The 19581-nt window shown below is 43.6% G+C and overlaps 1 protein-coding gene across 1 annotated transcript in view; it reads right to left on the bottom strand.

The window, feature by feature from the left end:
- LOC127016503 (mucin-5AC-like) overlaps window positions 1–19581 on the bottom strand; it is a 50479-nt gene that overhangs the window by 17128 nt on the left and 13770 nt on the right. The window contains exons 15-30 of the mRNA XM_050897028.1: window positions 19407–19571; window positions 18830–18924; window positions 17898–18024; window positions 16890–17145; window positions 14693–14745; window positions 14216–14316; window positions 12619–12770; window positions 12049–12187; window positions 11848–11961; window positions 11136–11315; window positions 9613–9852; window positions 8776–8932; window positions 8362–8490; window positions 7863–7989; window positions 7108–7151; window positions 226–5713 (exon numbers count right to left, since the gene is read on the bottom strand). Of these exons, the coding sequence (XP_050752985.1) occupies window positions 226–5713; window positions 7108–7151; window positions 7863–7989; window positions 8362–8490; window positions 8776–8932; window positions 9613–9852; window positions 11136–11315; window positions 11848–11961; window positions 12049–12187; window positions 12619–12770; window positions 14216–14316; window positions 14693–14745; window positions 16890–17145; window positions 17898–18024; window positions 18830–18924; window positions 19407–19571 (7567 nt within the window). The remainder of the gene's footprint in view (window positions 1–225; window positions 5714–7107; window positions 7152–7862; window positions 7990–8361; window positions 8491–8775; window positions 8933–9612; window positions 9853–11135; window positions 11316–11847; window positions 11962–12048; window positions 12188–12618; window positions 12771–14215; window positions 14317–14692; window positions 14746–16889; window positions 17146–17897; window positions 18025–18829; window positions 18925–19406; window positions 19572–19581) is intronic.

The following is a 19581-nucleotide window of genomic DNA, read 5'->3' on the forward strand; positions in this document are numbered from 1 at the left end:
AAGGTCTTGCTGGTGATAGCCCTGCTAGTGGTAGTGATGATGGTCGTGCCTTGTGTTGGCAGGGCAGTGGTCCTGGGGACAACCATGGTGGCAGCGGTGGTTGTAATTTCTGGCTGGGGGCGTGTGGAGGCAGTAGCAGGTGACATTGGAGTGTGGGTTGCCACAGTGGAGGTTTCAGGTGCAGCGGATGTGCCTGTGGATGTTGTGGTGCTTCCTGCAGAGTACCTTGAGGTGCTGGCAGTGCTAGTGGCTGAGGTGGGCACTGTTGGAGTGGGTGTGATGATGGTTGTGCCTTGTGTTGGAGGGGGAGAGGTCTTGGTGGTGCTGGCCCTGCTGGTGGTAGTGATGATGGTTGTGCCTTGTGTTGGCGGGGCAGTGGTCCTGGGGACAACTGTGGTGCCAGCAGTGGTTGTCACTTCTGATTGGGGGAGTGTGGAGGCAGTAGCAGGTGACATTGGAGCCTGGGTTGCCACAGTGGAGGTTTCAGGTGCAGCAGATGTGGCTGTGGACGTCGTTGTGCTTCCTGTAGTGGTCTTGGAGGTGCTGGCAGTGCTAGTGGCTGAGGTGGGCACTGTTGGAGTGGGTGTGATGATGGTTGTGCCTTGTGTTGGAGGCGGAGAGGTCTTGCTGGTGGTAGTCCTGCTGGTGGTAGTGATGATGGTTGTGCCTTGTGTTGGCAGGGCAGTAGTACTGGGGACAACTGTGGTGCCAGCAGTGGTTGTCATTGCTGACCAGGGCAGGGTGGAGGCAGTAGAGGGTGATGTTGGCACCTGCGTTGCCACAGTGGAGGTTTCTGCTGGAGGAGACGTGGCTGTGGATGTTGTGGTACTTCCTGCAGAGGTCCTGGAGGTGCTGGCAGTGCTAGTGGCTGAGGTGGGCACTGTTGGAGTGGGTGTGATGATGGTTGTGCCTTGTGTTGGAGGGGGAGAGGTCTTGGTAGTGGCAGTCCGGCTGGTGGTAGTAATGATGGTTGTGCCTTGTGTTGGCAGGGCAGTAGTACTGGGGAGAACCGTGGTGCCAGCAGTGGCTGTCACTTCTGACTGGGGGAGTGTGGAGGCAGTAGCAGGTGATGTTGGAGCCTGGGTTGCCACAGTGGACGTTTCTGCTGCAGCAGATATGGCTGTGGATGTTGTGGTGCTTCCTGCAGAGGTCCTGGAGGTGCTGGCAGTGCTAGTGGCTGAGGTGGGCACTGTTGGAGTGAGTGTGATGATGGTTGTGCCTTCTGTCAGAGGGGGAGAGGTCTTGGTGGTGCTGGTCCTGCTGGTGGTAGTGATGATGGTTGTGCCTTGTGTTGGCGGGGTAATGGTCCTGGGGACAACTGTGGTGCCAGCAGTGGTTGTCATTGGTGACCGGGGGAGTGTGGAGGCAGTAGCGGGTGATGTTGGAGCCTGGGTTGCCACAGTGGACGTTTCTGCTGGAGCAGATGTGGCTGTGGACGTTGTGGTGCTTTCTGCAGAGGTCCTGGAGGTGCTGGCAGTGCTAGTGGCTGAGGTGGGCACTGTTGGTGTGAGTGTGATGATGGTTGTGCCTTGTGTTGGCATGGCAGTGGTCCTGGGGACAACCGTGGTGCCAGCAGTGGTTGTCATTGCTGACCAGGGCAGGGTGGAGGCAGCAGAGGGTGATGTTGGCATCTGCGTTTCCGCATTGGAGGTTTCTGCTGGAGGAGACGTGGCTGTGGACGTTGTGGTGCTTTCTGCAGAGGTCCTGTAGGTGCTGGCAGTGCTAATGGCTGAGGTGGGCACTGTTGGAGTGGGTGTGATGATGGTTGTGCCTTGTGTTGGAGGGAGAGAGGTCTTGCTGGTGGTAGTCCTGCTGGTGGCAGTGATGATGGTTGTGCCTTGTGTTGGCAGGGCAGTGGTCCTGGGGACAACTGTGGTGCCAGCAGTGGTTGTCATTTCTGACTGGGGGAGTGTGGAGGCAGTAGCAGGTGATGTTGGCATCTGGGTTGCTACAGTGGAGGTTTCTGCTGGAGCAGATGTGGCTGTGGACGTTGTGGTACTTCCTGCAGAGGTCCTGGATGTGCTGGCAGTGCTAGTGGCTGAGGTGGGCACTGTTGGTGTGAGTGTGATGATGGTTGTGCCTTGTGTTGGCATGGCAGTGGTACTGCGGACAACCATGGTGGCAGCGGTTGTTGTCATTGCTGACCAGGGGAGGGTGGAGGCAGTAGTGGGTGATGTTGGAGCCTGGGTTGCCACAGTGGAGGTTTCTGCTGGAGTAGATTGGGATGTGGAAGTTGTGGTGCTTCCTTCAGAGGTCCTGGAGGTGCTGGCAGTGCTAATGGCTGAGGTGGGCACTGTGGGAGTGGGTGTGATGATGGTTGTGCCTTGTGTTGAAGGTGGAGAGGTCGTGGTAGTGGCAGACCTGCTGGTGGTAGTGATGATGGTTGTGCCTTGTGTTGGCAGGGCAGTAGTACTGGGGACAACTGTGGTGCCAGCAGTGGTTGTCATTGCTGACTGGGGGAGTGTGGAGGCAGTAGCAGGTGATGTTGGAGCCTGGGTTGCTACAGTGGAGGTTTCTGCTGCAGCAGATATGGCTGTGGATGTTGTGGTACTTCCTGCAGAGTTCCTCGAGGTGCTGGCAGTGCTAGTGGCTGAGGTGGGCACTGTTGGAGTGGGTGTGATGATGGTTGTGCCTTGTGTTGGAGGCGGAGAGGTCTTGGTGGTGCTGGCCCTGCTGGTGGTAGTGATGATGGTTGTGCCTTGTGTTGGCAGGGCAGTGGTCCTGGGGACAACTGTGGTGCCAGCAGTGGTTGTCACTTCTGACTGGGGGAGTGTGGAGGCAGTAGCAGGTGACGTTGGAGCCTGGGTTGCCACAGTGGAGGTTTCTGCTGGAGCAGATGTGGCTGTGGACGTTGTGGTACTTCCTGCAGAGGTCCTGGAGGTGCTGGCAGTGCTAGTGGCTGAGGTGGGCACTGTTATTGTGAGTGTGATGATGGTTGTGCCTTGTGTTGGTGGGGCAGTGGTACTGGGGACAACCATGGTGGCAGCGGTGGATGTCATTGCTGACCAGGGGAGGGTGGAGGCAGTAGTGAGTGATGTTGGAGCCTGGGTTGCCACAGTGGAGGTTTCTGCTGGAGTAGATTGGGATGTGGAAGTTGTGGTGCTTCCTGCAGAGGTCCTGGAGGTGCTGGCAGTGCTAATGGCTGAGGTGGGCACTGTTGGAGTGGGTGTGATGATGGTTGTGCCTTGTGTTGAAGGTGGAGAGGTCATGGTAGTGGCAGTCCGGCTGGTGGTAGTGATGATGGTTGTGCCTTGTGTTGGCAGGGCAGTAGTACTGGGGACAACCGTGGTGCCAGCAGTGGTTGTCATTTCTGACTGGGGGAGTGTGGAGGCAGTAGCAGGTGATGTTGGAGCCTGGGTTGCCACAGTGGACGTTTCTGCTGCAGCAGATATGGCTGTGGATGTTGTGGTGCTTCCTGCAGAGTTCCTGGAGGTGCTGGCAGTGCTAGTGGCTGAGGTGGGCACTGTTGGAGTGGGTGTGATGATGGTTGTGCCTTGTGTTGGAGGCGGAGAGGTCTTGGTGGTGCTGGCCCTGCTGGTGGTAGTGATGATGGTTGTGCCTTGTGTTGGCGGGGCAGTAGTACTGGGGACAACCGTGGTGCCAGCAGTGGTTGTCACTTCTGACTGGGGGAGTGTGGAGGCAGTAGCGGGTGATGTTGGAGCCTGGATTGCCACAGTGGAGGTTTCTGCTGGAGCAGATATGGCTGTGGATGTTGTGGTGCTTCCTGCAGTAGTCCTGGAGGTGCTGGCAATGCTAGTGGCTGAGGTGGGCACTGTTGGAGTGAGTGTGATGGTTTTTGTGCCTTGTGTTGGAGGCGGAGAGGTCTTGGTGGTGGTGGCCCTGCTGTTGGTCGTGCTGCTGGTGGTAGTGATGATGGTCGTGCCTTGTGTTGGCAGGGCAATGGTCCTGGGGACAACCGTGGTGCCAGCAGTGGTTGTCATTGCTGACCAGGGCAGGGTGGAGGCAGTAGAGGGTGATGTTGGCATCTGCGTTGCCACAGTGGAGGTTTCTGCTGGAGTAGATGGGGCTGTGGATGTTGTGGTGCTTTCTGCAGAGGTCCTGTAGGTGCTGGCAGTGCTAATGGCTGAGGTGGGCACTGTTGGAGTGGGTGTGATGATGATCGTGCCTTGTGTTGGAGGTGGAGAGGTCTTGGTGGTGCTGGCTCTGCTGGTGGTAGTCCTGCTGGTGGTAGTGATGGTGGTTGTGCCTTGTGTTGGCGGGGCAGTGGTCCTGGGGACAAGTGTGGTGCCAGCGGTGGTTGTCATTTCTGACTGCGGGAGGGTGGAGGCAGTAGCAGGTGACATTGGAGCCTGAGTTGCCACAGTGGAGGTTTCTACTAGAGCAGACATGGCTGTGGACATTGTGGTGCTCCCTGCAGAGGTCCTGGAGGTGCTGGCAGTGCTAGTGGCTGAGGTGGGCACTGTTGGTGTGAGTGTGATGATGGTTGTGCCTTGTGTTGGCAGGGCAGTGGTACTGGGGACAACCATGGTGGCAGCGGTGGTTGTCATTGCTGACCAGGGGAGGGTGGAGGCAGTAGTGGGTGACGTTGGAGCCTGGGTTGCCACAGTGGAGGTTTCTGCTGGAGTAGATTGGGATGTGGAAGTTGTGGTGCTTCCTTCAGAGGTCCTGGAGGTGCTGGCAGTGCTAATGGCTGAGGTGGGCACTGTGGGAGTGGGTGTGATGATGGTTGTGCCTTGTGTTGGTGGGGCAGTGGTACTGGGGACAACTGTGGTGCCAGCGGTGGTTGTCATTGCTGACCGGGGGAGTGTGGAGGCAGTAGCAGGTGATGTTGGAGCCTGGGTTGCCACAGTGGAGGTTTCTGCTAGAGGAGACGTGGCTGTGGACGTTGTGGTGCTTCCTTCAGAGTACCTTGAGGTGCTGGCAGTGCTAGTGGCTGAGGTGGGCACTGTTGGAGTGGGTGTGTTGATGGTTGTGCCTTGTGTTGGAGGCGGAGAGGTCGCGGTAGTGGCAGTCCTGCTGGTGGTAGTGATGATGGTTGTGCCTTGTGTTGGTGGGGCAGTGGTCCTGGGGATAACTGTGGTGCCAGCAGTGGTTGTCATTGCTGACTGGGGGCGTGTGGAGGTGGTAGTGGGTGATGTTGGCATCTGGGTTGCCACAGTGGTGATTTCTGCTGGAGGTGACGTGGTCTGGTAACCCTTTGTTGACACTTGTGATGTTTTTGCTCTAGCTAAAATTTCAGTCAGATGAGTCGTGCTTTCTCTGTCTGGTGGTGATGTTGTAGATACTTTGGTTTTTTGCGCTTCAGTTTTCTGGTTTTGCACTGTTGATTTTATCTTTGTCTGTACTGTAAATGGTGTTGATTTTACAGCAGTAGTTGTGAAGTCTTCTGTGGTTCTTGGTGTTGTAGTTTGTATTTCTGAACATGGTATATAGCTGCAGCATGATATTCTGATTTCATAATTATAGCAATGCTTAGATTTTTGGTCTTTGTTATTGCATATTAATCCTGTGCTTTTACTACATTGTACCGTTTGGTTAAGGTTGTTTATTTCTGTATCTGGGTATTCTTTGGCTCTGCATTGAACACCATTTGGGTTTTTACACACGCTGTATCCTTTATCTCTGAGTTTTTCAAATGTTTCATAATCTCCACTGTCCTCTTCGTTTCCAGGCTGTGTGCAATCATACCATTCTGACCATGCACATACATTCTTCACACATACAGTTGTCACTGGTGTTGCGGTTGTAATTTCTGTAATTAAAAGGAGGAAATATAAGTCTTGTCTGTTCTTATTAAAGAAAGCTGCAGGAAAAAATTATCCTTTGTGCACAATGTCAGTACATAGGATAATGGGATCTCATGATTGCTATGGTATAAGTAAGAGGAGGTTTTATTCTCCTTGGTATTATCTCTGTACTTATTTACACTTAACTGCATAACCACACAGGCTTTAAAATATTTTTGCAGGTTAATGACTCTTCTACTTATTTTAATATTATAACATGTAATATATTTATAAATATAAAATATAAAACATACATTTAACATGTCTATTTTATATATAATACATTATAATATAGAATACACATATACAATATATATGAAATATATAATCTAATAAGTATTTTCTACTTATTTTAATGAGATTTCTGTTCATATTCTTAGTATTATGAAGACAACCATGTGGAATATATACCACGTTCTTCATAGGAATATTACTTAATAGAAGACTTAAAGTTGAATATTTATTTCTTGCTGTAGTATTGTATAATTTTGTGGAAATATTTCTCACAATTTCTCAGAATTACATGGTCATATAATGAGTTAACTGCAAGAATAATGTAGAAGTGTACTGTAGAAGTAGAAGGAATCTGTTGATTTGGTTATTAAATACAATTAGGAAAGTTTCCAAAGAATGGTTTTAAATAATTTGAGCATTCTCTCAAACTAGATTTCTTATCTTCAGTTTGCGCTAATGTGGTCAGTAATTTATAAAATGGCAGTAATTGTCTCTTGTGTTTTCAGAAGTTGGTCTAGAACTGCTGGTTATTGTTTGCAAGGAAATGAGGAGATTCTCCAGGGTGCAATGATTAATAAGCTCTATTATTTTTTTCCCCTGGAAAAACCATGGTGAAACAGTGGAGACTAAGTTTGTAAGAAATGCTGTATTCATTTCTACGTCCTTGATTATGGTCTTCTTTAGCAACTGAAGCTGCCAGATGAATTAGTGGCTCCAGCAGAAGTCAACAGTTTCAAGTAAAAGTATATGCCATTAAGTGATGCAAAGGCCCTCCCTTTCAGGCAATTTTCAGTCCCTTCCACAGATTTTTCAGTTATTTAAAAGAGTATTCGTGCATACCTGAAGCAGTAGTTGTAGGCTGACTTGTAGAAAATGTAAATGGGGTTATTGTAAAGATGCCACATTTAAAGATATTTCTGTTTATTGTTCCATTGACATCGCATGTTGCACTGAAACACCATCCAGTTCCATCTGTGGTGTTGTAGATGAGTTCACCATATTTATAGCTGTTCCCTTCATAAATGCAGTGGCATGCTGAAATTCAGAAGAAGTTTATTGTCAGGCCTCTATGAAAAGATAATATCCAGTATTTAATTTTCTTAATAATTCTTCTTAGCTGTCTTACCTTTATCATCAAACTTGCACTGTAAACCTTCAGATGTGCATTCACTGAAATAAAAACCATAAAAAACCACATATTTTTTTGATTATGAAGTAATTGTATTAGTCACCTTTCTGCCAGATACTAGCATCAAAAGACAGGACGCTTTATTTGTGTGTATTCCTTGAGTGTCCAGTTCACTTCGGCTTCTTTTTTGCCATTTTTTTCCAAAACCTTTCTTTATATTAAACCCAAACTTATAAATAGAAGTGAAGCTAAATATTATGCAAAGCTACAGGTAGAAGTCTTAAGAAAGACTTTCCTTCTTTCCTCCTTATCACTTTCCTTGCATTTGCAATGTTTTTGTACTAAAAAGCAGGCTAAAAAGGGAAGGAGTCTAAATACTACAAGCAGTATAAGAATGTAATAAAATCCTTGGAAGTAGACCCCTATTAGATATCTGTACTCCTGGAACAATATATTTCCTGCCATAGGAATGGGAAATAGAGAAAGCCTGGTCATAAAGGACTTACTATTCTTGTTGTATCTTTATGCTGAGGATTTACAACATAATCAGGAACAAATTCAACAGAACATAAAATCACGTAAGAACTTCTTACTACTAATGTTGTAAGAAAACTGGCATTAGATAGTAAGGCATTATATTTACACAGGCAGCATAAACTAGTCCTGTCCTGTAACAGGAACATGTAACATTTCCCACCGCCATTTTGATCATTTTTCCTTGTACACGATTAGGCTGGTATGTTAAGTCTTACCATAAATGACATTGATCCCGTCTATATATCTTTCCATCTTCATTATCATAACAGTCACAGAGACTAACGCACTTCATCTGATCCTCATGAAAATATGGCTTGTCTGGTGGGCAGTTAGGGTAGCAGCCTGAAGGAAGCAGAAGGGCATACAGAAGGTAGAAAAGGTGAGAATGAGATACAGTCAGCAAAAGTTTTATTTGTGCAGAATGTGTTTGCAGGTCTTGTTTTTAATAGTCATAATTTTTACTATTTGATTTTTTCCAATAATTCTAGGAAGTAATGCAGAGTACTAGCATCAGCAGAGCCCACCCACAAGGACTTAGTCCTAGAGATGTTTTTAATTCCAATTTCCATACTTTGCCTCCATTCATGTGGATGCAATGATGTTGAACAGAATTGAATGGTGCAAATGCAGCTGATGGGGGAAATACACTCCATTAAAGACCATTAAAAATATAATAAAATGTACCCACTTAAAGGTACCTGCAGCGCTTTTTACCTTCTAAACCTGACAAGTTATGGAGGCATTTTCCACTTGGGTTCCTACAGGTCTTCATACAGGAGGCTCCACAAGGCTTATAGTGCCATTCACATTCCCCTTGTTGATTGTAGTAATCACAGAACAGTGCTAAGGAGAAACAGAAATTTGGACATGTTCAGAAAAAAAAAAAAAAGAGCTTTTTTTGACTCATGTCCATACATCACATCCCTGCAATGCTGCTTGATCAGTCTTGAAAACCATGAATGAATAGATGAAATTGTGTGACCATCAAAACAGCTTAGTGTGAAAAGTCTACACGGTGAGATTATAATGCACATACATAAGATACCCGGAGTGTGTGTTCAAGGACATCAGCAAGGCACTGTACATTTAACTACACTCTCAGAGAAGTGTTTATGACATAAAACTCACGACAGATTGATGGGGTTCTCCAGGCTATGCAGACACCAACTTCACTACATGCTTGAGCATAGGCAGCTACTGCTGTACAAAAGCAGTCACAATCTCCTCCAGTGTCACATGCACAAGCATCTGTCACACATGCTTGGTAATATTTTGCTGGTTCAACCTGTTATTAAAAAGAAATGTAATACTATACATCCTGCCTCTAAATCCTTTTTTAGCTTTGCTAGGGTAATTTTCTTAAAATTGTAATGTCTCAGAAAAAAGGCCTACGTCAGTAATTTCTTTTTCTTTTGTTTATATACACTGTTAAACACCAGAGGTGATGCCAGATGATACATCCAAATCACCTATTGACAGATTTTTAGACACCGAGACTTGTATCCTAGTGGAAGATCAGATTCATGTTCCCAAGCAATATTAGGCAACTGCACTTGAAAATGAAGGTCTCTGCCAGTGGAAAGAACTAAGGTAATAGGAAGAGCACAGAGTTACCCTGCATTGTTTGGTGTGTACTTAGTGTCAATAATGTCTATGCTGATGCTTCATTACTATGTAATTATTTCATTGAGCTTGTGTTCTGTACATGGTATAACAGAATTTTTATTCAAGTCACACTACAAGAAAATACATAGTAATTATGAAATTATTATTATTTCGTAACAGGTCAATATTTCGTATGAACTAAATGTCCCCATTGAGCGGATTCAGATTGAAGTGTTCCTGACACAATTCAAAGTGAAACATGCTAATGAATTAGGCATGCATGTTAAAATGTATGAGAATAACAGCTTCAATAATACGCAGACCTAGTCTTCACACAGTGAACTTCTGCCCTTGTAATACCTGAGAGTGACAGGCAGCAAAGACGTTGCTGTTGATGATGCTACACTGCTTCTCTGACCAGGACTTTCGATAAGGGTTGGTAGAACATGGGTCCTTTATGCTGTAAGCATCAGGACACGTAGAGGATACTTTCCAGCTGTTTCCAAACTCTAGGACATTCTCTACCACAGACTGACTCCTTGTAGTAAAGTCATTGATGCCATTGCCATCGTAATTTCCACAGAGGCCACAGATCTGGCCCTGCAAAAGGAAGTAAATAAAATAATAATGGATGTGAGAAAACTTGAACAACATCTGAGACTGAAAGAATACTTGAAATTCAGCTCTTACAATGGTGCCATTCCATTCTAACATTCCTGAACATCTTCAGCCTTTGTTTCCTCAGCAACAGAACATGACCACTAATGCTAGAAGGATACTGCTGTTGACTTTTCTTCTTTTAAATCTGAACAATAAAACCATCTTTGTCATTGTAACCTTCTGTCTTTGAGGTATGTCTTTAACAAGGAAATGAGGACTCACAGTTAGCTGACTAAGCTTTTCATTTAAGCCTTGTTTTATACAATAGAAGTACATAAGGCTTGACAGTCTTACAAAACTGTCATAAATACTACCCATCCAGCCACATAGTCTACTTATTGAGTCTTTACTGTTATGACTGCTCACAGGTATAAAAAGAAATGACATTTTCCTTGCACATCCAGAAATATCCCTCATTCTAAATTTATGGATCTGTAAAACTGTGATAGGCTACCGTAGATGCCATGCTTTCTCTATGAATCTAAGGTGCATACTTCCCAAATTACTACTATTTTTATAAAGTGCCAGTGGGTGAGGCAGCAAAAGAACCTATGATACCGAAATAAATTTGTGTATCTAGTTCTAAATTATACTTAATTTATATACCTAATTGAAATATCACTGTGGTATACAATAAGATAGCAAATTCCTCATTTACTACAGTTTTTAGTACTTATGTATCATAAGCTAGGAGAAGGAATATGACAACAGGAATACATTTTCCTTATTGCCTGTGTAGATATATGCTTGAAAAATACATGGTAGCATTTTACAAGAGGCTTTCACTCATAATACTTCACTTCCTTGTTCTTGAAGTATGATAATTTGATTTGTGTGTCAATGAGAACTGGAAACAATGGATTACTTTCAAGATCAAGACTACTCAGTTGATTTCTACACATGTAGCTATGTAATTTCAACAAGGTCTAATAACCTTTACCAAGGTTCAGTGGGTAATTTTAACAAAGTCAAGTCCGAAAAAGCGGATTGCCAGCTCAAGTTCTGTCAGGCCAAATAGGCACTGAAAGCTGCCTTCAGAGCTCAGAACAGCAGCAGGATGATGACATGGCTTCCTGAGGCACCAGAAGAAAGAAAAACAACATGGGATGTCCTGCAGGAATGCTAGAGACATCACCTGTTTGGGGTCTTGGCAGGGTCTCAACAAAATTCACACCCAGTCCAAATCTGGACTATAAATTGCCATTTAACTGCTAGTTCCGCACCTTAAAATCAGGGCTGAGCTTGATGAAGATGCTGGTTTTCTTGTCCCACATGAGGATCAGTCCGCTTGTGGTCTCAATTACCAAGTACATACCCATATAGCGGACTGTATATGGCACCTCCTCATCCTGTCCTCGCTTTATGACACTGATATGCTCCTCACCAAGTATCAGTTCATAGCTCTGAAACAGGAGGAAAAGGTGATTAGAAATGAACTCAATAGCTGCAGCTGTGCTCTTAAACATGTTTTTCTGCTTTTAAGGGTACTACGAATAGTTTATATAATGAAAACAAATAATCTAAATGTGATAAATCAAAACTATATAGTTCAAATCTCAGGTTCCTGGAACTGTGGTAAAAAGGTATTTTAAATGGTGTAGGTCAAAAAAGGGTGTTTTGGCAGTCATGGAGGAACTACATTGCACAGAATAAAATAATCTTCTGACACGACAGGCGAAATTTCTGCTAAAGACAATTTTCCTGTAGATCTGTAGTTTGCCCAAGAGTTATATAAGATAGAGTGGGAAATGGAAAAGATGGAAAGCTGGGAAGCTCTACCAAGTATTTCACTTTAATCTGATTTCAGCTTAATTTACAAGTTGATTTGCTTTTTAAAATATTTTTCCAACTTCCTTCAAGCAATGGATATCTAGGCTTCTCCTAAGCCCTAAACAGATACAGAACAAAACTGGTCTATATTCAAAACCTTCTTACCTCTAAGAAAACTTTGATAGATTTTGAGCAAGTTGTCCCAGTGTTGCCACAGGGAATATTTTCAGTGATAACCCTGAAGGTCCCATTGGCTGTGCCACTCTTCCCACAGTGGTCCTGGGTAGAGAATAACATTTAAAAATGTATTATTCTTGTAGACGCAATCAAGGTTACATCTCATTTACTGTTGCTAATTATCAGTACCTGGACGAGTGTGTATTCACAGTTTCCATTGAAGCTGAACCTTTTGTCATCAAAGGTATTATAATGACCATCTCCATAAACAGCACAAGTACCCAGACATTGATCTTCAGTGCATTCCCACTTCCTGTTCTTGCATACACTAGGAATGAGAATAAAACATTTTAATAGTAAAACAACTCACTGTTTTGGGTAGACATATCCCAACAGCTCAATATTTGTTTGGCAACTCATCCCTGGTAAATGTTATATTGATTCTGGAGTTAAAATAGTCTTTTACATTTTTCATGTAAAGAATTAAAGCAAAGTTCTGTTCTGCTTCTCTGAATGCGTTAACTGCAAAACAGGATAATACTTAATGAACGCTGTAGTCCCAAAGATTTCCTCCCATTCTGTGTTTTGGCCATCTGCCTACATCAGAAGGAAACCTGCACATACTGTTTAATCCAAAACTAAAAGATCCATCAATTGATGAAATGTGCAGTCCAAATCTTTCCTCACTGCTATACTATTTAAGATCTTTGGAAAGGCAAATGATGGAACCAGGAATGCTACTTCTGAGGAAATATTTACCAGGTGTTACAGTCAACGTTGATCTTTTCCCCAGGCTGATACATGGCTTCATTGTGAATACAGGGACATTCCTCTTCAGGAATACAACCACCATTCCCATCTAACACAAGCCCAGCTGGGCACACGCAGCCAGATATACATTGCATGCTATACTAGAAAAGTCAAGAGGAAGATATAATTTCAGAATGAAATAATCACAATAGAAAAAGGAAGATTAAATTCTCATAAAATGTCTTTATATGGTCTTATTGCTGCCCAGTTTAAATGGGAGAGGACTATGAAGTACTTATAGGACAATGGAACAAAAAGAAAGTTATTAGCCATTGATTTAATAGAATATAAATCTGTTAAAGATAAATGTTTTATGTATGCGAATCCTGATTGCTCTGCTGGAGCCTGTGAAATTTTAAATACATTGAATCCTAAGTCTTGCTCTGTGTTAGCTGAAGAAGCATTGCACTTTGTAGTGGGTGATTTGTGATTGAATGGAGCTTTAAAAAGAAAATAAGTAATATTTTTTTCAGTTTGGTTGAGTTACATTGAAATCTGTTTATCTCATATGGTACTTATTCACGAAATGGCATGTGGCTACCATGCACCTAGGTGGACTAATATAATTAGATGTTGTCCTGGTTTTGGCTGGGACAGAGTTAACTCTCTTCTTAGTAGCTGGTACAGTGCTGTGTTTTGGATTTAGCGTGAGAATGATGTTGATAACACGCTGATGTTTTAGTTGTTGCTAAGTAGCGCTTATCTTAAGCCAAGGACTTTTCAGTTTCCCATGCTCTGCCAGCAAGCAGGTGTGCAAGAAGCTGGGAGGGAGCATAGCCAGGGCAGCTGACCTGAACTAGCCAAAGGGGTATTCCGTACCATGGAACATCATGCCCAGTACATAAACAGGGGGGAGTTTGCCGGGAGGCGCGGATCACGGCTCTGGCATCAGTCAGCAGGTGGTGAGCAATTGCATTGTGCTTTTTCTTTCCTTCCCCCCCCCCTCCTTTTTTTGTTATATTCCTTTTCATTACTATTATTATTATTATTATTATATTTCATTATTACTATTGTTAGTATTATATTTTACTTCAGTTATTAAACTGTTCTTATCTCAACCCACGAGTTTTACTTTTTTTCCCTTTCCTCCTCCTCACCCCACTGGGAGGGGGGAGGGGGAAGCGGCTGCATGGTGCTTAGTTGCTGACTGGGGTTAAACCATGACAGATGTGCAAGAAGTTCACAATTACATCATGGTATGAGAAAGAAAGATTTCTCATAGCCAGCTTATAGCCAGTAATTTTCTCCTAAAGAATTAAAATGTGTGGCAGAGCCCTAGATATTTTCACTACTAATTACTGTTACCTGCAGTAGCTGAAGAAAGGCAGACACCAATTTTATGAATTAACTTGGATGTTACTTTATTATGTTTTGGTCTAAGGGTCCCATCGTTAATGCTTCATAACATGGTTTTGGGCTTTTGCTACAAGAACAAAGTATCTGTGTTGTAGATTTGGAGTAGATCAGATGATAGATCAATTACTTTAGCACCAAGAGCACAGGCAAAACCTGGAAGCACCATTTCATCCAGCCATGACATACTTACACACTGCATATCCAGAGTGTGGCAACTTTTTTGACATTCTGCTCCAGTTGTTCCTGCAGTGATGTTTTTACAGTCAAAGTAGACCATGGGAGATTCACAGGCTAAAAGAAGGAAAGAAGTGAGAGCAGTAAGAAATGGCACAGCTGTAGCCATTAAAACCATCTAGAAATTCTTTAGAAATTGCGTATTTCAGTTAGTAGGGATTGCTGTCCCTACTCAATCTGCTAAATAGATTCACTCCAGAGCACTGAATTCCTGGAAAAACCCCCACAGTATTTCAGAAAAAAATCTTTATGAAAAAGAGGTCTCATCATTAATCTAGGTTCACTCCTGCCTTTTATCGTAACTGCTGCACTATAACTAAATGAGAAATACTTCTATTATTTAAAAATCCGTTAAGAAAAATCAATTCTATTAACTATTTCTGTCCAAAACCTGGCACAGAGAAAAAGATAAGTGGAAGATTTTTTTTTTTACCTGGAGTTGGATTTGGTGCTCCAATGCAATTCAGTCTTCCCTGGATGCAAGTGCTGTAGGAGAGGGAAAAACATTTTTTTTTCCCTCTCAAACCATGTATTGAGACTGAGAGCTACTTCTTTTTTGTCAAGTTTCAGAATTTTTGAAGGAATTCCAGAATGCTGTTTTGCAGTCTCAGGAAAGAATTTCCCTCAATACCACTACCAGTGCTGCTTTCATGATATCCATTATGGCTTAACAGGAAAAAATCATAGGTTGAAATGAGTATATGTCTCTGCTTGTTACTTACTTTCTCATAAGACCTTTCCTTGCTGGTGTTGTCATAATTTTATGCTTCAAAAATCATGGAATTAAATAGAAAATGCACCTAAATACAATTGCTCTATCAATCTGGAAATATCATAGAATCATAGAATCATGTAGGTTGGAAAAGACCCTTAAGATCATCGAGTCCAACCGTAAGCCTAACACTGCCAAGTCCACCAGTAAACCATGTCCCTAATGCCACATCTACATGTTTTTTAAATACCTCCAGGGATGGTGACTTCACCACTTCCCTGGGCAGCCTGTTTCAGTGCTTGATAACCCTTTCAGTGAAAAAATTTTTCCTCATATGCAATCTAAACCTTCCCTGGTGCAACTTGAGGCCGTTTCCTCTCGTCCTATCACTTGCTACTTGGGAGAAGAGACTGACACCCACCTCGCTACAACCTCCTTTCAAGTAGTTGTAGACAGCAATAAGGTCTCCCCTCAGCCTCCTTTCCTCCAGACTAAACAACCCCAGTTCCCTCAGCTGCTCCTCATAAGACTTGTTCTCTGGACCCTTCACCAGCTTTGTTGCTTTTCTTTGGAGACACTCCAGCACCTCAATGTCTTTCTTGTAGTGAGGGACCCAAAACTGCACACAGTATTTGAGGTGTGGCCTCACCAGCGCCGAGTACAGGGGGATGATCCGTTCCCTCATCCTTGCTGGCCGCACCATTTCTGATACAAGCCAGGATGCTATTGGCCTTCTTGGCCACCTGGGCACGCTGCCGGCTCATATTCAGGCGGCTGTCGACCAACACCCCCAGGTCCTTTTCCGCTGGGCAGCTTTCCAGCCACTCTTCCCCAACCCTATAGCGTTGCACGCGGTTGTTGTGACCCAAGTGCAGGACCTGGCACTTAGCCTTGTTGAATCTCATACAATTGGCCTCGGCCCATCGATCCAGCCTGTCCAGATCCCTCTGTAGAGCCTTCCTACGCTCCAGCAGATCAACACTCCCGCCCAACTTGGTGTCGTCTGCAAACTTACTGAGGGTGCACTTGATCCCCTCATCCAGATCATTGATAAAGATATTAAACAGAACTGGCCCCAATACTGAGCCCTGGGGAACACCACTTATGACAGGCCGCCAACTGGATTTAACTCTATTCACCACAACTCTTTGGGCCCAGCCATCCAGCCAGTTTTTTACCCAGTGAAGAGTACACCTGTCCAAGCCACAAGCAGCCAGCGTCTCCAGGAGAATGCTGTGGGAAACAGTGTCAAAGGCTTTACTAAAGTCCAGGTAAACAACATCCACAGCTTTTCCCTCATCCACTAAGTGGGTCACCTTGTCATAGAAGGAGATCAGGTTAGTCAAGCAGGACCTGCCTTTCATAACCTATGCTGACTGGGCCTGATCACCTGGTTGTCCTGTACGTGCCATGTGATGGCACTCAAGATGATCAGCTCCATAACTTTCCCCGGCACCGAGGTCAGACTGACAGGCCTGTAGTTCCCTGGATCATCCTCCTGGCCCTTCTTGTAGATGGGCGTCAGATTTGCTAACCTCCAGTCAACTGGGACCTCGCCAGTTAGCCAGGACTGCTGATAAATGATTGGAAGTGGCTTGGTGGAGGAGCTTCTGCCAGCTCCCTCAGTACCCTTGGATGGATCCCATCCGGCCCCATAGACTTGTGTGTGTCTAAGTGGTGTAGCAGGTCACTAACCGTTTCCCCTTGGCTTATAGGGGCTTCATTCTGCTCCCCGTCCCTGTCTTCCAGCTCAGGGGAATATGTACCATTCTTAAAAGTTGAAAATAAAGTTGAAAAAAATGACAGAGCATTGTATTGAAATTCAGATAAGGCAGGGTGAGACCAGTTTAAATGTAGCAGATTTTGATAAGAACATACATGTACTATTGCTTGAGTGTTTTGCAAAAGATTCACTTACCATACAAGCCCATTTTCATGGACAACTTCTCCAAATGGTATGGGAGATCCTCTGTAGTAGCAGGGGCATTCATTAGCAGGCACACATTTGCCACTGTCATCCATGTAGGTTCCATTTACGCAGGTGCAGCCATCAACTGGGACAAACTTAATGTTGCATGTGACATCAGGGTCACTCAGAGACCGACAAGTGGGTTGACAGGAAGAGATGATATAGCTGTAGCTTAGGGATTTGGGACATGAGGTGGTGTATTTTGCTTTAGACAGGAAAATAGAATAGGTTTGTTAATTCCAGATCGTAATTTACGGTGGGAAAAAAGAAATCATAGGCAGTAGAAACAACATGTAAACAATACTGTACACCTCTGCCTATGTTGCATATTTAATGTAGATGTATTTCTGAATACTTCCGGAGTTAGACCTGAAAAGCTACTGTACATGTGGAATAACTGATGTGTGCAAAGAAGAAAATATTTTTTCAAATGAAATTTCAGAAAGAAACCTCCATTTGGCGCTGCCATTCATTGCCAAGACTTCTAAACCTTTTGAAGCAAGAGACAAGATGTCTCCCTGAATGTCTCCTGGTATGCTGAAAACAGACCTACTGGATCAGTGGAACCCAGCATGCAGCTTCAGAGACCTTTCATTTGCAAGTGTTCTGGTTAGTATTACTAGTACTGTTATTCTAATGTGTCACATTTTCTCTACAATAACTTGTGATACATAAAGCTGCAGTGAAATTCAAAGTTGCACAGAAACAGGTGGAGGCACTTCCGTAACAGCAGTCTCTTTCCTAAGTAAGCTATGTCTCCCGTCTATTCTTATTCACTCTTGCTAGCAATGGATTGATTCTAAGGAAACAGCAGAGAATTACTTCCAGGAGGGCACTTAACAAAATCCCTTCCTCAACACTTACTATATTTGTCTAGAAATCAGTATAAAATAATCTCTGATTAGCAGTTTTTATTAATGTGTGGTCTTAGGAAAGGGGATAGTTAAGAGTACTTACAGCAGACATCAGTCCTCCATCCATGCAGCTGGATTCCTTTTGCAGCACAAGCTCTCACATAGGAAGACAGGGCTGCACACAGACAGTCCTCACTATTTTCACAGTTACATGTGTCAAACATGCAGTTCTAAGAATGCGGAGAAGAATAAAGTCTCAGCACTGGTAATATTGTCAATCTAAAAAAAAATGAATGTTCTCTTTCTGGTCTTATGCACTAATCCTTCTTCAGATATGCTCACTCATAAACAACACTGGCATAGCTTTATCACTTCCCAGTGTTTGTCTAAGTTTCCTGTCAGAGTATAATGAAGGTAATGGAAATTCAGTTGATATCTGTAGTTATTATTGGGAAACAGTGGTCTTAAAGTCTGTTATACATTTAACAGCTTCATGTTCCTCTGAACCATATTTACGAATACGCTGCACAATAGCATACAAAGCTCTATTCACAGTATGCACTCTAGACACATCATTTCACCAGCGTCCATACCTGGATGATTCATAGTGAGAAGAAAGATTGGCAACACATTGATAGCAGAATGATGATAATTAGCTAATGGGCTTTCTGTGCCAAATAGTTATTAATGAGATATGAGGCTGATGAGACAATAATTCACTGCTAGTCAAACAAGCATTTGACATGCCTTTACATACACTTCCTACTATATGTGTATATCCATCCAGGAGTAAATAGCTGCCTTTTCATTTGCAAGCAAGTCAGGATCTTGAAGCCAAGACTGACAATTGAAATAAGGTAATGTTACAATACAAACAGAAACACATGTTGAAAGAAGGAAGTGCTGCAGTGCAGAAATGAAAATACAGGCATTGCATAAGACAAGAGACATGTCTGGAACAGTCCTTTTCTGGTAGCTAGTTGTAATGATCGTATTTCTATTGTTTCTAACAGGAAAAACAGTCTAATAAAGTACCATGTGGTAAACAGAGGGATTCACTGCATAGTGACAATCAGCAAAAGGTCCTTTGCTGTCAGTTAGTAGTCCACACCAATGCTGAGCATATTTTTCTGTGAAGAGAACAAACAATACAAATACACATTACTCTTTGTATTTCATTAGTCAGAAAAACACACTGCCCTGGTCTATGAAGCCAATTCTGAAATTACGTCAAATCTCTCCTTCTCCTGTCTTTTTTTCACTTACCTTGCGGGCTAAGGTTCCTAAAACTAAAGAAGAGGACTTGCTGAAGGGGATGAATAAAAGATTTCCAAAGATACTCCTGCAATCCACTCCTCTGAGACCAAGTTGTCAGCTTAGACACCCTCTCTGTTTTCAATGACCATACAGTTCCCTTCAGTTGTTTCTCTGACTCTTCTTTTACTTTGTTACTTGTCCCTAGTGCTTTCATTTTGAATATCTGTTTCTGATTTCAGATGTATGTTTTTACTAAGTATATAAGTCTTTATTCTCTTATCTTTGCTTTCCAACAGATGTGTTTTCCTTAGGGATGAGCAAAAAAACCCTAGAAAAAATTCTAAGAAGCACACACCATTATCAATGCTGAGTGCACAAGGGTTCTCAAAAGTGCGCTGGATATTAGGGCATGAGGCCTGAGTTTTCCATGTATTAGCAAATGCTGTTGCTGTTCCTTCAGTTATTCCACTTATGACCTTGAAGTCGTCAGTTTGGATATTATTGAAATTTCCACAGAGACCTGTTGAAAA

Source organism: Gymnogyps californianus, chromosome 5, assembly GCF_018139145.2.
Source record: "Gymnogyps californianus isolate 813 chromosome 5, ASM1813914v2, whole genome shotgun sequence".
Lineage (NCBI taxonomy): Eukaryota > Metazoa > Chordata > Aves > Accipitriformes > Cathartidae > Gymnogyps > Gymnogyps californianus.